Source organism: Mustela erminea, chromosome 5, assembly GCF_009829155.1.
Source record: "Mustela erminea isolate mMusErm1 chromosome 5, mMusErm1.Pri, whole genome shotgun sequence".
NCBI lineage: Eukaryota > Metazoa > Chordata > Mammalia > Carnivora > Mustelidae > Mustela > Mustela erminea.
In genome coordinates, this window is record NC_045618.1 from 62,443,298 (window position 1) to 62,460,240 (window position 16,943).

Sequence of the window (16,943 nt, forward strand, 5' to 3'; positions counted from 1 at the left end):
AAAAGGCAAGGAAGGTGATTACGTGGGCTTGAGATAACATTCTATCACATTCTGTCCTCTCTTTCCATCTTTATCTCTCTCAACACTTTCTAAAACATGCTTTTAATCATATTACTATGCTGGTTAGGAAGGTTTTAGAGCTCTTTATTGAGTAGATTGTTGGCTCTTTGACTATAGGACTTTTTGCCACTTTTAATTCCTTAGTTCAGGTTTCACATATTGGAGCTAGTCATACTTTGCCTGTAGATAGAGGAGTTGGTTTTAGTTGCAGTACTAAATGGTAGCCAGGGATGGGGTTGTGTATAAAGTAGTATGATTTGCTCTTCTTTCCCTGCTGCCTAACACACGCCAGCAAGTTTGTTGCTAGCGAAGTTTATTTATTTATTTATTTAGGTGCAAAGCCTGTTTTGTAACTTTGTCTGTAGCTGTTATTCTAAGAATGGTTTTTACTGTGTTGATTTAGGAATACAGTAAATAAGACCATAACGGCCGGGGTTTTGGGGATGTGTGTGGTGATGGCTTTGTCTAAAGATTTAAGATGATGACCAAACATTTTAGTCACTTCAGAGAGGTAGGTCACTGGTAGATATTGGAACTGAGTTGATGGGATCTGAGTAGATTGGATAAGGAATATAGTTTGTTTTGTTGGTGGATTCTGTTAAGGTTTGCCAACTTCTGGAGTTCTAGTGTAGACATCTGAACAGTGCAAAAAGTGCCAGTCTTTGCCCTATCCTCAACACATACAAGACATTCAAATATTTGAATAGACAAAATGTGCATGTAAGTGGAATAGGGCTTATGTGTTTATAGAGCAATCTGGGATCAAAATTGTGTTCATATTCCATGAATTCTCTATCCCTACCTCCCTTAAATTTAGTAAAATATCTTTTTGAAAGCTCAAACAAGGGAAACCAAAGGAAAGATTTTTGTGTTAGGCTGATGAGCAGGGGTTAGGAATGATAACTGAAATGAGGGAATTTTTCTTTCCTTTTTTTTTAAGAATAGGGAGAGAGAGAGAGAGAGAGAGAATGTGTTGTGCATGAGCGGGGGGGTGGGGGGGGGGAAGAGCCAAGGGAGAGGGAGATAATCTCCAGCAGACTCCATGCTGAATGCAGAGCCCTACGCAGGCTCCATCCCACGACCCTGAGGATCATGACTTGAGCCAGAACCAGGAGTTGGGATGCCTAATGTACTGAGCCACTGAGGCGCCCCTGAAATGAGAGAATCCTAATAGCGAGGTAAAATGCAGGAGTGTCAGCTTTAGCAGTTAGTTAGCTTGGCATATTCAAAACTTGAGTTATATAAGGATGCCTTTTATTTTTAAAGAGAGAAAGAGTATGTGCAGGCTGGGTGAAGGGCAGAAGGAGGGAAAAAAAACTCAGACTCTTGGCTGAGCACAGAGCCAGATGTGGGGTTTGATCTCACTACCTTGAGATCATGACATGAGTGGAAATCAAGAGCCCCTGGTGGTGGTTCTAAAAGATCTGGCATTTCATGTTTGCTTGATGTAGGGGAAGAGTAGCAAAAGAAAATCTCCAATTTCCCTGTCTTCCACGGTGTCCTCTGAGATTCTCCAATGAGAGATTTTATTTCAACGTCTTCTTTGGGATGCAACTACCACTAGGTATGGTTGTTAACCAGTCATTAGTCATTTACATCTTAGAATCAATGTCAACACAATTCTGTCTTTAATTTTGTGTGAGGAAACCTTAGGCCCTAAGAGGAAAGCATTCTTGGAAGAGGTGGGAGATTTTGACAAGGCAGGAGGAGAGGTTTCTGGGGTCAGGGAAGAGGAGGAAGGTGTTAAAGAAATTGATGTTTTTCAGTTTTGCCTAGGATTTTGGATATTATTCATTTGTTGCACTGGTGATGCTCCTGTTGACAGTGCCTGCATGGGGGTTTCAGAGCAACTTCGTAAGTCTGTGACCTTTAACCTACACATTTTCCAGTCCATACTATAACTCCATCACACTTTCTTCCTGTGGTGTGGCAGAGGAAGAGCAGAATGAAGGGAAACAAGACCCTTCTTCGTAACATGTTTCTGGTCCAGCTCTGATTAATCCTGTTGGTTAAGTCTCTTCCTCTTGGCTCCTTTCTTTCAATCCCCTCATTCTCCTTCATATAGTGTTTTGTATTAGGTCAACAAGTAATGAGTACTTCTCAGTATTTGCTAATTCTTGTAAGAGTTGAAAGAATACAGTTTGGAAACATGGACCACAATTTCTGCTTTCTATTTTGCCTCTTTTCTTTCTCATTTTAAACAACTGTCCCTTTTTACTACATGACTGTTAGCAGTTCAGAAGGAGCAGCAGCTGGTAAGGGCTAGGAAGAAATAATTTTTGATGTTTGGTTGGGAGAAATGCTATTCGTTAACTTGTTCAGCGACTGCCTGACATAATATTCAGCAGTTTTTTCTTTGCACTTCATAGCCTAAATATCTTGAATAAACAAAAATTGAAAACACGGGATCAGGGCATTAAAGCTTAGATAATACTCTGTCGTGCAAAAAATTGTTTCCACGGTTTACTGTTTTATTAGGACATCTTTCATCTTTGTCAGGCAAGTTAATGGCAACTCTTCTTCTCTTCCTTCTTGGTAGTGGAGTTTTCGGTCTCCTTCCTACTTTCCTAGTGTTCTTCGGTCGTGGATGTTGTAGACTCGACCACCCGTCTCTCAGTCTTTTCTTCAAGGTTTCCCGACGGTCTAGCGCTATCCAAACCCACAGCACATTGGAGAGGAAGACCGCGGATTCTTTAGACGAGCTGGTGAAGCCCCCGGGGCTGTGGAGCCAGATGTGGGTGGGACTGGGTGCGGCAGGGGCGGGGCCGCTGAGGAGCCCGAGGGAAACGGTGGAGGGCACAGTTGAGAAAGCCCGCGGGCAAAGGTTTCACAGTTTTCACGAAGCCTTCGTGTGCGAGGGTGAGGGAATTGGGGTGCCTTCTTCCTCCCTCGCCGTTCTTGATTCTGGAAGCTTCATTAGGCTTTTATCGGTTTCTTGGACCGGGAAAAGCAGAGGCTTGAGCTCCAGGGGCGGGTCCCAAGGGTCTTGTCGCTGCTCCGGGGCCGTTTGGCCTCCTGGTGTTGGGGGAGGGGCGAGGGAGGCGCTGCTCGCGCCTCCTCTTGCGCTTGCGCGGCGGGCTCTGAGCGGGTAGGAGCGCGTGCGCGGTGACGTGGACGTCCGGTGCGCGCGCAGGCTCTTCAGCTGGAGCGGACACACGGTGTGCGAACCGAACAGAATAACCCGCCCCCAGCGGGATGTGAAGGACTCCGGGTGAAGCCGACCACGCCCCGCACGGTAACTCTCGGGCCTGGGTGGAGGGCGTCGCTTTAATACTGGCCCGAAGAGAGTTTTTTAAGAGTTTGAAGCGCTTGTGGATTTGAACAGCGTGAGAAGCGTTCCGCTGTGCGATCTTCGCACGCACCGGCCAGGCCGGGCCTTGCGCGGGGCTGCCTTTGGCGCGCGCCTGTGGCCCCCGGAGCGAGGCTGCGCATGTCACCTCGCGCGCGTTCCCGGCCTCACTTCCGCGTCGCGCAGCGAAGTAACTGGGAACATCGACGCCAGAAAGAGAAGCCACGAGGCAGGCGGGGTGAGAAGCGCCCTTGGCGTGGCCCTGCCCTCGCGTGCGTGGGGTGCCGCACCGCATGGTACGATCAGCGTGATGACTTTCAGTGCGGCGCGGGGCTTTAGGTCGAGAGCTGCGCTTGTGCGCTTTGCATTTTAGAGTTCAGGTCTCGGGGTTCCAAAACTCTGAGGGAAACGGTGCTGACGTCGCTTTTTAAGGAGCTGTGTGTAGCGTTTTGACACCTGTGTAAACGTCTTTTTTAGCATGTAATTTCCGGGCAAGTTGTTTGAGGCAGGACCGCGCGTGAGTTTAATAAAGAAGGAGGGCGAGGAAGTGAGCCACACAGGAGTGGGAACTTGGTAAACAAAGGACCGGTGGCTAGTAAGTGCAGAAATGAGGGCGGGGAAAACAGGTGGGAAGAGCAGGTGTTATTTTTTTTTTTTCCCTCTGTGGGCAGCCTTTAGCTAGTTCTCCGTTTATGAGGCTTCCCGCGTCTGTTAAATTGTCAAGGAGGTCTTTGCCCTCAGTGGTAGGTGGGTCTGGGATATAACAGTCTATTCGAGTAACACCAACCAAAGTTGAAGGATCTATGTGCGAAGAGCATGGAGAAGTTAGAGATCGTTTCAAACTGGGTTGTAAGTGGAAAGTGGTAATGTCTTCCCGTGAAGATTTTTGCTTTGCTTTTGGAACCCTGGGGTTGCCTCTTCCTGGGGAGGGTGCAAGCAGGGAGGGGTGAAGGAGGTCTTAAAGGAGGGTGACTGACGGCAGAACAACGTGAGTGACCAAAGTACAGCCTTCTCAGAGAAGACCACGACCACGGTCAGGGTTCGCGTCGCCGGAGCAGACACGTGAATCAAGGGAACTCTCGAGTCCACCCGCGCGCTCCCGTGGGTGTTGTGAAGGTTCTCAGGCTTCTGTGGTGTAATCCCTGGCAAATACTGCCTGGTCTTTTTCTTCTTTACGGGCACGACGCCGCGGCTAGGCTGCAGGGAAAGTGCCTGGAGGCGGCGTGACGACTGCTGGGAAGGGGGCTGGCCCGAGAGGGTTGGGTGGCTGGTTCTGTAGTCTCCACGGTAACAGAATGCGACTGGATCCCGCCCCGCGTTCGGCAGGTTCCGGCCGGCGGCACGTGATCTGTCCGGACTCCTCTTCTCCGGAAGAGCTTTCTTTGCGGCATTTTTTCACGTGGTTGTCGGCTAGCTAATCTCTGCAGTTAAAAGCGGTGATTTTGGGCCCTTGACAGTCGACGGCGACTGCTCTTCCCGGGGACTAGCAGGAACTAGCAGGAGGCCTTTTCACTTACAGGGGTATGGGATCAGTGCTGGTGCTTCTTGCTTCCCAGTGGTTATGTTTCCAGCGGTTCTGTGGGTTAAGTGGGTTGAGTTCACCTAACAAAAAACACATGCTTAGGACTTGAGGAAATTCAGTGCCCTGGATACTTTGCCATACTTATTCTAGGGTAGAGTGGCAGTTTGATTACTAGCCGTTTCTGCCATAAACTGAGAGCTTGATTACCCCAAGTTATAGTAAAGGGACCATTCCTAGGAATAGAAAATGCTTCTGGACTTAGCAATTAACTGGTGGTATCTGGGAAGAGAAGGGATGGGACTTAATGTCTTAGGCAAATCCAGTTCTGTGCCTTAAAACCTAACATATTTCAGGTAGTGTTTTGCGACTTACTTTACAGGATTGTGATTATAAAATCCTCAGGATGTTGTCTGGTCCGAAGTTAAGTGCTTACTAATATAGATTGCAAGTATCACTTATTAAAATCAACCAAGTGGTTAAGAATTGGTGGTTGGCTATTTTACTGGTTTTGCTACCATTTGCTGTTATGTTTTCTGATTATATCCAAGTTTTTTTTTTTTTTTAAGGCTTTTAATTTATTGACAGAGGTAGAGCTCTCGCACTCACGCACAGGCAAGGGGAGGGGCAGAGGGAGAAGAGAAGCAGGTTCCCTGCTAAGCAGGGAGCCTTGAAATAGGGAGCAGGGGCGCTAAATCTGAGAACCTTGAGATCATGACCTGGGCTGAAGGCAAACCATAACAGCTAGGCCACCCTGATGTCCCCCAGGTTCTGTTTTAAGATTTTCTGAATTTCTGGGCCCATTGTATATTGGTAAATACCGACATTCTGATGAACTCATTCTCTTAAATTTTGTGTTTCAGAAACTTAGTTTAACTTAAATCATATTTTTGTAGTGAGTGTTTGTTTTTATTTTTTGTAGTGATTATATTAAGGAGCAAACTTATATCTTGGTGCCTGCCATACAGTAATACATTTGTTTTACGAAAGGTTGCCCTTTTTTTTTTTTTTTAATTCTATTTATTTATTTGACAGAGATCACAAATAGGCAGAGAGGCAGGCAGAGAGAAGGGGAAGCAGGCTCCCTGCTGAGGGAGCAGGGAGCTCAGGACCCTGAGATGATGACCTGAGACGAAGGTAGAGGCTTAACTCACTGAGCCACACAGGCTCCCCCCCCCCTTTTTTAAATCAACTTTGGGAACATTCAGAATAGGTCGACCAGCATTTCTGTGTTTTTAAAGTAATGTTATTTTGATTGGGTGCTTTTTTGGACGGGGAAATGTGGGAGGCAGGCAGTACATGAATCATTGAATTAGGTAACTACCTAGTAAACTAACTGGTGTATTTTGTAAGTTGTGTGAGGGTCATGGCTTTAGTAGTTAAACATTTCCTAAAGAGGTCATTGGTGAAAAGACATTTAGAATAGGGACTCTGAAATTGTAGTGATTTATGGAGCTTGTCACATTATCTGAAAACATTCAAAGCCTGTGTGTGTGTGTGTGTTCTGATGGGACTTTTTTGGAATGTTTATCATCCGCTACTAAACTTCGTGGCTCATTACTGTGGTTATATAGATAAATGCTTGATACTGAAAAGCTGAAGTGAGACTTTTCAAATGTTAAGCTGTAAGTGTACCCCAACTGTGGTCTTCCCTAAAGCTTTTAGAGAGCCAAATATAAGATATTTTTAGAATCTTGCTGGGAATAGATTTATTTCTTCATGAGTAACTTAACCCTTCCTTAAGTACATTTGATTTTTGCAGTCGGTTAAAGCCTTAGTTACTTGTGTGTCTGAAGTAGCTGAATATACTGAATTGACTATCCTCTTATTCTAAGATCCTGTATAGATCCCAGAAATGTAGGCGTGCTTATAGTGGACTCTGCTTAAAGATTGGCATGGAATAAGAATTCAATTTCTTGTTTCTATACTAGTAGCAGTATAGGTTCAAGAAGTAGAGATTGTTTTGGTCATAAGTTAGGTTTTTGGTTTTATGCATTTTCATCAACTCATGGAATAGTTTGGAGTTAGTTGTTTTTTTTTTTTTTTTATAAATGCCTTGCAGAGATCATAAGTCTGAAAGCTTTTTTTCCTATCTTCATACACTTTTTTACATTGTTTTTATATTTGTTACCTGCGCAGAGTTCAAATAGCAGGCTGACTCTTCTGCACTTAATTTCTTTATTTAGGCAAAAAGAATAATTGAAATGTATGTGTATGAAGTTAGCATAAAATTTACTCAGTGTATTCTGTAGCACTAAGTGGGATTTCTGTCAGTTGAATCTTTGACATTTCATAGATTATTAAGAGTGCTTTTTATTTTTGATGGGGGTTGTGCAGAGAGAGAGAGAGAGGGAGAATCTTAGGCATGCTCCATGCCCAGCACAGAGCCTGTTGGGGTCCATCTCAAAAACCTGAGATCCTGACCTGAGCCGAAATCTAGAGTCAAACGCTTAGTGGACTGAGCCACTCAGGTTCCCCTTAAGAGTGCTTTTTAAAGTATTAGTTAAAACTTCTTTGCTCTAGGGCGCCTGGGTGGCTCAGTTGGTTGAGCAACTGCCTTCGGCTCAGGTCATGATCCTGGACTTCCAGGATAGAGTCCCGCATCGGGCTCCCAGCTCCTTGGGGAGTCTCCTTCTCCCTCTGACCTTCTTCTCTCTCATGCTCTCTCTCACTCATTCTTTCTCAAATAAATAAATAAATAAAATCTTTAAAACAAAACAAAACAACAACCCCCCCCCCCCAAAACCTCTTTGCTCCAGTTTTACTTGTAATCTGAAGCCTAAGATTTTACTATTATAGAAGATAATGTTTAAGAAATTTTGAACCCTTTAGTATATTCATAGGTTTGGAATAGCTGAATTTTTTTTGTTAGTTCTTTGCTACCTTAGTTATATTTAAATGTACTTAAAAAGAATGTTTTACATAATTGTTTGCAAAAATTTTTGGTGGTTTATGAGAAAAACTTTGAACTTTATGAACTGAGTGCAGGATTTTGCATTGTTTGAGTTATATGCCATTGTAGAGGTATTTGTGAACTGTCTAAGCTTTACTATTTTTATAGTCACCTTGATTTTGATTTTTTAAAAAAGATTTTATATGCTTATTTGAGAGAGAGAGCAAACAAGGGAGAGAGCACAAGCAGGGGGAGAGGCAGGCAGAGGGAGAGGCGGAAGCAGGCTTACTGCCACACAGAGAGCCCCATATGGGGCTTGATCCCCAGTACCCTGAAATCATGCCCTGAGCAGAGGGCTGACACTTAACTGACTGAGCCACCCAGGTGCCCCTTAATTTTGATTTCTAAGGCTGTTCAAATTTTGCCTTATCAATCTCTGATAGGTGTTGCCTAAACTTGTTAGTTTTAGGAAACCATAAGCTTAATAGTCTAAAGCCTAAAGCAGCCTTTGGAAAGAATCACCCTAAATTCTGTCTCTTAAGAGTAAGATCCAAATTGGAGAAGACACATATATTTTTTAATCTTTCCTGGGTATTAGTGTTTTAGTGTAAGGAAGTAGGTTTCTTTTTTTATGTCTAGCTATAATAGGAAACAGTAGCCAACCTTTTTTTGAAGTCTTGACTTTTAAAATATCTATTATCCTCAGGCTAATTGTGAATATTTTAAGTTCCAGAGATTTTTTTTGTTCATTTGGTCAGTTCTCTAAAAAGAGGTAAAGTTCAGCTCATATGATTTTTGCTGCTTGTCAGTAGCTCTGATGAAAGATAAAATTAGACTTTTTAATTAAACTTAGGAGAACCAATAAAAGATGGATTTGATTAATCAAAATTACTGACCCACTTGAACAGGAGTAGTGATGTAGCATCTTCCTTTTTGTGTAAAAGCTAATTGGAGATAACTTTATATTTGTAGAATATTTAGGTAATTTAACAACATCAGTTGAATATAACAACGTGAGATTTCTTTCTTTTCTCTTTTTTTATTTATTTGACAGAGATCACAAGTAAGCAGAGAGGCAGGCGGGTGTGTGTTTGTGTGTGGAATCAGGCTCCCTGCTGAGCAGAGAGCCTATGTGGGGCTAGATCCCAGGACCCTGAGATCATGACCTGAGTTGAAGGCAGAGGCTTAACCCATTGAGCCACCCAGGTGTACCCCCTGAGATTTCTTTATAACTTTTTATTGAGATATAAATCACATAACATAACATGTACTATTTTAAAGAGTACACTTCACTTTTTTAGTTCCTGAACATTTCTGTCACTCCCAAAGAAACCCCATCCATACCCTTTAGCTGTTGTCTCAGTTATCCCTCTCTCCTTCCTGTGGCAACCACTAATCTACTTCTGTCTCTACAGATTTATTTATTTTGGACATTACATATAAATGATACAAAATCATACAATATTTTTGGGATTTTTCATATGAACTTTAAAAAATTAACCAATTTTAACACTTTTTGAATAGGTTGTATGTTCACAAGGGAAAATTTTAGAACATGCTTTCCCGTCCTCCCAGTTTTTCCTTGTTACAGCTAGCAATGCTAGTTCCTTTTGTTTCCTTACAAATAGTCTGTATATGTCAGGCAAATACATACCTATTTGTTTTTTTCTTTGGCTTTTTGTTTTTAGCTTTATAAAGAAGTGTAGTATAATCTACCACTCTATGGAACATTTTGCCCTTAACATATCTTGTAAAATAGGAGTCCCTAATATTTATACATTACCATTTTAGCTGCAGAGTATTCCATTCTTTAGATGTAGCACAATTTATTTAACCATTTAATCTTCCTTGATGGATTCTCCCATACCCCCAAAGTCCTTTGCTGTTATACAGAGAAATACAGGGAAGGATCTTGAATGCATCACTTATGGATGTGTGTCTGTGTGTGCATGTGCATACTTAAGGTGAGGCCTTAGAGGGGCGCCTGGGTGGCTCAGTGGGTTAAGCCTCTGCCTTTGGCTCAGGTCATGATCCCGGGGTCCTGGGATCGAGCCCCACATCTGGCTCTCTGCTCAGTGGGGAGCCTGCTTTCCCCTCTCTCTCTGCCTGCCTCTCTGCCTACTTGTGATCTCTGTCAAATAAATAAATAAAATCTTAAAAAAAAAAAAAAGGTAAGGCCTTAGAAGAACTGATGTTTCATAGGTTATATGCATTTGTACTTCTTATATTTTCATGTTGCCCTCTATCATAGAGATTCTTTTGTTTTATAGTCTCAGCATCTTGTTAGATGAGGATGTTGGTTGATTTGCAGCCTTTCCAACACCTCTACCAAATTTTGATTTTTGCTGGTGTGATAGGGTAAAAGACAGTGTCAAGATGGTTTTCATTTGCATTTCTCTTACTCTGACATTATGTACATTTTTATAGGTGTTTGGTTTTCCTATGTTTTATCTATTTTTTTTTTTTTTAAGATTTTATTTATTTGGCAGAGAGAGATCACAAGTAGGCAGAGGCAGGCAGAGAGAGAGGAAGGGAAGCAGGCTCCCTGCCGAGCAGAGAGCCCGATGCGGGGCTCTATCCCAGGACCCTGGGATCATGACCTGAGCCGAAAGCAGAGGCTTTAACCCACTGAGCCACTCAGGCACCCCTGTTTTATCTATTATTTGATATAGTACAGGACTGCAAATATGTTTTCTTTTTTAGGATTTTCCTAATTTTACTCTACTGTAGGAGTACAGTATATAATATATATAGCATACAAAATATATTAATCAACTGTTTATATTATGGTAAGCCTTCCATCAGCAGTAGACTGTCAGTATTTAAGTTTTTGAGGAGTCAGAAGTTACATATGGATTTTCACCTGTGTGTGCAGTGAGGGGGAAGTCAAGGTCCTAATAACCCCTGAGTTGCTCAGGGGTCAACTGTAATTAGATTAAAATGAGATCTTTCTTTCTTTTGTTTCTTCCTCTCCTCTCCTTTTTTTTCCTCTCCCCTCCTCTACTCCCCTTTTGTTTTCTTTCTGAGAGATTTCAGGGGAACGGGCAGAGGGAGGGGTAGAGGGAGAGAGAATCCCAAGCAGTCTGACGTAGGGCTCAATCTCACTCACAACCCTGAGATCATGACCTGAGCTGAAATCAAGAGTTGACTGCTTAACTGACTGAGTCACCCAGGTGCCCCTAAAATGAATTTTTAAAAGATATTAAATATTCTGGACTGAATATCCTTACAGTGGTGAGAGAAAGGTAGAAGCAAAGTCTTCAAAGAGTTGAGGAATATATTTTGGGGATAACATGATTATTCTTGTATTTATAACAAATCAGACGTTCTCTTGATTGAAAAGGGTTTTGTTTGTTTTTTGTTGCAGGCTGGGAAGTCTACTGTGACTATGTGGTGACTACAGTTATCTTACGACTGAGTTTCCCACTGGAATCATGGAGGAGAAACAGCAGATTATATTGGCTAATCAAGATGGTGGAACAGTGGCAGGAGCAGCACCTACCTTTTTTGTCATCCTAAAACAGCCAGGAAATGGCAAAACTGATCAAGGAATTTTGGTTACTAATCGGGATGCCTGTGCTTTGGCTAGCAGTGTGTCATCACCAGGAAAATCTAAAGGGAAGATTTGTCTTCCAGCTGATTGTACTGTGGGAGGAATCACTGTCACTCTGGATAACAATAGTATGTGGAATGAATTCTATCATCGAAGCACAGAGATGATTCTGACCAAGCAGGGAAGACGCATGTTTCCATACTGTCGTTACTGGATAACAGGTTTAGATTCAAATATGAAGTATATCCTTGTCATGGATATATCTCCTGTGGATAACCATCGTTATAAGTGGAATGGTCGCTGGTGGGAACCAAGTGGGAAGGCTGAGCCGCATGTTTTGGGGAGGGTTTTTATTCATCCAGAATCTCCTTCCACAGGTCATTATTGGATGCATCAACCAGTATCTTTCTATAAACTCAAACTTACCAACAATACGTTAGACCAAGAAGGGCATATCATCTTGCACTCTATGCATCGGTACCTGCCGAGGCTTCATTTGGTGCCTGCAGAAAAGGCTACTGAAGTGATACAGTTAAATGGCCCTGGTGTCCACACTTTCACCTTTCCACAGACGGAATTCTTTGCAGTAACAGCTTACCAGAACATTCAGATTACCCAGCTGAAAATAGATTACAATCCATTTGCTAAAGGCTTTCGGGATGATGGGCTGAATAGTAAACCCCAGAGAGATGGAAAGCAAAAGAACAGCTCTGACCAGGAAGGTAATAGTGTTCCCGGTTCTCCTGGTCAGCGGGTCCGTCTTACAGAAGGTGAGGGGTCAGAGATACAGCTAACTGATTCAGATTCTTTATCGAGGGGTCATGAAACATCAGGCAAGTGTTTGGAGAAGCCTTCTCTTAGTATAAAACGGGACTTTCTTGGTTTCATGGATATTGATTCAGCCCTTGGTGAAGTTCCTCAACTGAAACAAGAAGTTTCTGAAAGGTAGGTAATAGCCTTTCTGTTCTTAGAGATAAAAGGAAAAATTTGGATTTAATACATTGATTCTGTGGACTACTGACTTAAGCCAGTATCAGATATATACCACAATTGCTTTTACATTTTGTGAAGTGACAGTTCATTTTTGTGTAATGAATATGAGTTGGGTTTAGGATTTAGAATTATAGGCAAATTAGATGGTTTTTCAGAATGGGGACCTTTTGCCATTTAGATACAGAGTTTTTAGGATTTTGTTGATAGTTCATGACTGTTCCTTGGTAATATATATAGAGAAGACTCTTCATTAATTGGGGGAGGGAAAAGAAAATACTTTCAGATCATAACTGAAACAATTGAGGCACAGAAGGGATTCAAAGTAAACTTACTTTTATCTATTTCAGAATTTAATGCTCTGTGGACAGCTACTATCCACAAGTTTACTACAAATAAGCTGAAAAGCCTTATATGTTAAAATAGCATCATGTGCTGTTGTTGTTGTTGTTGTTGTTTTAAGATTTTTTATTTATTTATTTGAGAGAGAGACAGTGAGAGAGAGCATGAGAGGCGAGGTCAGAGGGAGAAGCAGACTCCCCATGGAGCTGGGAGCCCGATGCGGGACTCGATTCCGGGACTCCGGGACCGTGACCTGAGCCGAAGGCAGTTGCTTAACCAACTGAGCCACCCAGGCGCCCCTGCTGTTGTTTTTTTATTTGAACTTGCATTACTTACTATTTTTTAATTGAAGACTTAATTTTTTTAGAGCAGTTTTAGGTTCAAAATTGAGAGGAAGGTGTAGAGATTTCCCACATATCCTCTACTGACACACATGCATCCCCCACTTTTAGCACCCCCCACAAAAGTAATATATTTGTTCCAGTTTATAAACCATTGATACATCATAATCATCCAAAGTCCGTAGATTACATTAGGGTTCATTTTTAGTGCTTTAATAGTCTATGAATTTGGGCAAGTAATGATCTGTATGTGTCATTTTAATATCACATAGTATTTTTATTGCCTAAAAATCCTCTGCTCTGTTAATCCTTCCCTTCCCTCCCAACCTCTGGCAGCTTCTGATCTTTTTATTGTCTCTCAAGCTTTGCCTTGTCCAGTCTGTCATATAGTTGGAGTCATACTGTATGTAACCTTTTCACATTGATTTCTTCCCTTAGTAATATGTATTCAAGTTTCCTTCCTATCTTCTCATGATCTGGTAGCACATTTCTTTTTAGTGCTAAGTAGTACTCCATTGTCCCAATGTACCAGTTTGTTTATCCATTCACCTACTAAAGGGCATCTTGGTTGCTTCCAAGTTTTGGCAATTATTAATAAAGCTCCCATAAACATTCATGTCAGTTTTTCAGATTGAGTAAGTACCAAGGAGCGTGATTGCTAAATCGTATGGTAGGAATATGTTAGATTGGTAAAAAATTTCCAAATTGTCTTTTAAAGTGGCTGTGCTGTTTTGCATTCCAAGCAGTAGTGAATGAGACTTGTTGTTCTGCCTCCTTCTCAGCATTTGATGTTGTCAGTTTTCTGGATTTGGGCAATTCTGATAGGTGTATAGTAGTATCTTGTTATTTTAATTTGTAATTCCCTGACGGCAGGCAATGTGGAGCCTCTTTTCATACACTTAATTGCTGTCTGTATGTTTTCTTTGGTGAGGTGTCTGTTAAGGTCCGTAGTCCTTTTTTTTTTTTTCTTTTTTTTCGGTTGAGGTTTTATTTACTTAGCACATAAGTTAGGGGAGGGACAGGAGGAGAGGGAGAGAGAAACTCTCAAGCAGGCTCTGCTCTTAGCTCAGAGTCCAGAGCTGGATGTGGAGCTCGATTACACAACCTTGAGATCATGAGGTGAGCTGAAATCAAGAGTTGGCTGCTTAACTGAGTCACTCAGGTACCCCCGTGGTCCATTTTTAAATTATACTTTTTCTTAAGTTTTAAGAAGTTGTTGTTGTTGTTGTTGTTTTTAGTATTTTGGAACAGCAGTCCTCTATCAGATATGGCTCTTGCAGGTATTTTCTCCCAGTCTGTGGCTTCTCTTCTCGTTCTCTTGATACTGTCTTTCACAGAGCAGTTTATTTTTATGAAGTTCAGCCTGTGAGTTATTTCTTTCATGGATCTTGCCTTTGGTGCTGTATTTTAAAAAGTCCGTACTTAGAACATGTAGGCTTCCTCCTGTGCTCTCTTCTAGGACTCTTATGGTCTAGTGTATCACATTTCAGTTTATTACCCATTTTGATCCTTTTTTTTTTTTTTTTTTTTTTTTTTTTTTTTTTTTTTTTTGGTGAAGGGTGGAAGGGGTGTGTCTCGATTTAGTTTTTTGCATGTGGATGTCCTGCCATTCCAGTACCAGTTGTTGAGAAGATGATCTTTGCTCTGTTGTATTGTCTTTTGCTCCTTGATCAAAGATCAGGTGACTGTATTTATGGGGGGGCTATTTCTGGCCTCTCTGGTCTGTTACACTGACCTATTTGTTTTTTCTTTCACAAATACCACACTGTGTTGGTTTCTTTATAATAAGCTTGGAGTTGGGGAGTATCAGCCCTCCTCCAACTTTGTACTCCTCCCTCTTTTTTTTTTTTTTTTTTAAAAAAAAGATTTTTATTTATTTATTTGACAGAGAGCTATATATAGAGAGAGCACAATTAGGCAGAGAGGCAGACAGAGAGAGAGGGAGAAGCAGGCTTCCTGCTGAGCAGGGAACCCCATGTGGGACTGGGTCCCAGGACCCTGGGATTATGACCTTAGCCAAGGAAGACGGTTAACTGACTGAGCCACCCAGGCGCCCTTCCTTCCTCCTTTAATATTGTGTTGGGTATTGGCTATTCTGGGTCTTTACCTTCTTCATATGACGTTAGAGTCAGAATCAGTTTATCCGTATCCACAAATAACTTGCTGGGATTTTAGTTGTGGTTGCATTGAACCTTTAGATCAACTTGGGAAGAACTGCCAGCTTGACTATATTGATTGTGTGCATCTGTGAACGTGGAATCTCTTTCTGTTTAACTTTTTATTTATTTTTTTGGTTTTACTCAAATTCAAGTTAGTTAATATGGTGTATTATTTTCAGAGTAGAATCTAGTGACTCATCAGTTGCATATAACACTCAGTTCTCATTATATCAAGTGTCCTCCTTAATACCCATCACCCAGTTACCCTATCCCCCACTCACATCTCGTCCAGCAACCCTCAGTGTGTTTCCTGTAGTTGTTTCTTATGATTTGTCTCCCTCTGTTTTTATCTCATTTTATCTTTCCTTCTCTTCCCTGTGTTCATCAGTTTTGTTTCTTAAATTTCACCTATGAATGAAATCATATGGTATTTGTCTTTCTCCGACTGATTTATTTCGCTTAGCTTAATTCTTAGTTCCATATATGTCATTGTAAATGGCAAGATTTTGTTCTTTTTTATGGCTGAGTAATACTCCAGGGTGTGTGTGTGTGTGTGTGTGTGTGTGTGTGTGTGTATCAGTCACATCTTTTATCTGTTTAGCTCTTCAATTTCTTTTATCTGAGTGTTATCACTTGCCTCATGTAGATCTTGTATTTGTGTGTGTGGGGGGGCTGTTTTTTATTTTTTTTGAGCTCCGTTCGCAGTGTGGTGCCTGAACACATGGCCCCAAGATCAAGAGTTGTATGCTCTACTGACTAAGCCAGCCAGGTGCCCAATCTTGTACATATTTTGTTAGATTTTTACTTAGGCATTTAATTTTTTTGGGTAATACATAGTATTGTGTGTTTTTTAAAAAAAAGATTTTATTTATTTATTTGACAGTGAGAGATCACAAGTAGGCAGAGCAGCAGGCATAGAGAGAGTTGGGGGGAAACAGGCTCCCCGCTGAGCAGAGAAGCTTGATGCGGGTCTCTCTATTAGGACCCTGAGATCATGACCTGAGTCCAAACCAAGAGTCATCTGCTTGATCAGCTGAGCCACCCAGGCACCCCTATGTATTTGATTAATTTGTATACTCTTCTTCTTCTTCTTCTTCTTTTTTTTGTAAGCCTGGCTCGAGGCTTACTGATTTTTTTTTTTTTAAGTTACTATTTTTAAGTAATTTGTGCACCCAGTGTGAGACTCAAACCCACAGAAGTCACGTTTTACCTACTGAGTCAGCTGCCTCTAGAGGCTTATTGATTTTATTGATCTTTTCAGAGTAGGAGCTTTTGGCTATTTCTTTTTGTTCAGGTCAATTAGGCCCTGGTTAACTACTTTCTCTAGAGGTGAGTCCTCATTGTTACTTCCCCCTGCGCTCCCGGTACTCCGCCTGTGAGGGGATATCTACTGTGAGAACCTGGTCTAGCTTCTGGGGATAAAGCTCATAAAAAGTGTGGGAGTTCTTTTTTATTTTTTATTTTTTTTTTAAAGATTTTATTTATTTATTTGTCAGAGAGAGAGCGAGTGAGAGCGAGCACAGGCAGACAGAGTGGAAGGCAGAGTCAGAGGGAGAAGCAGGCTCCCCGCGGAGCAAGGAGCCCGATGTGGGACTCGATCCCAGGACGCTGGGATCATGACCTGAGCCGAAGGCAGCCGCTCAACCAACTGAGCCACCCAGGCGTCCCGAGAGTTCTTTTTTGTACTGGAGTTTTTAACTTACAGACTTATTCACACTGAGCCTCTAGCAATTTGTCGGTTCTGATTCAGGTTTTTCTACCCTGGCTGGCACTGGTTCCTGAGTTGGTTTTTACTTA

The 16,943-nt window shown here is 41.9% G+C and overlaps 1 protein-coding gene across 26 annotated transcripts in view; it reads left to right on the top strand.

Moving 5' to 3' along the window:
• The window catches only part of MGA (MAX dimerization protein MGA), a 166,794-nt gene that overhangs the window by 66,275 nt on the left and 83,576 nt on the right, over positions 1-16,943 (top strand). For 8 of the 26 annotated variants that reach the window (XM_032343386.1, XM_032343383.1, XM_032343384.1 and 5 more), the window contains exons 1-2: positions 3,158-3,295; positions 11,129-12,259. In XM_032343386.1, coding sequence (XP_032199277.1) covers positions 11,196-12,259 — 1,064 coding nt within the window. In that variant the 5' untranslated portion in view covers positions 3,158-3,295; positions 11,129-11,195. The other 18 variants (XM_032343361.1, XM_032343367.1, XM_032343368.1 and 15 more) reach the window with 7 other exon arrangements.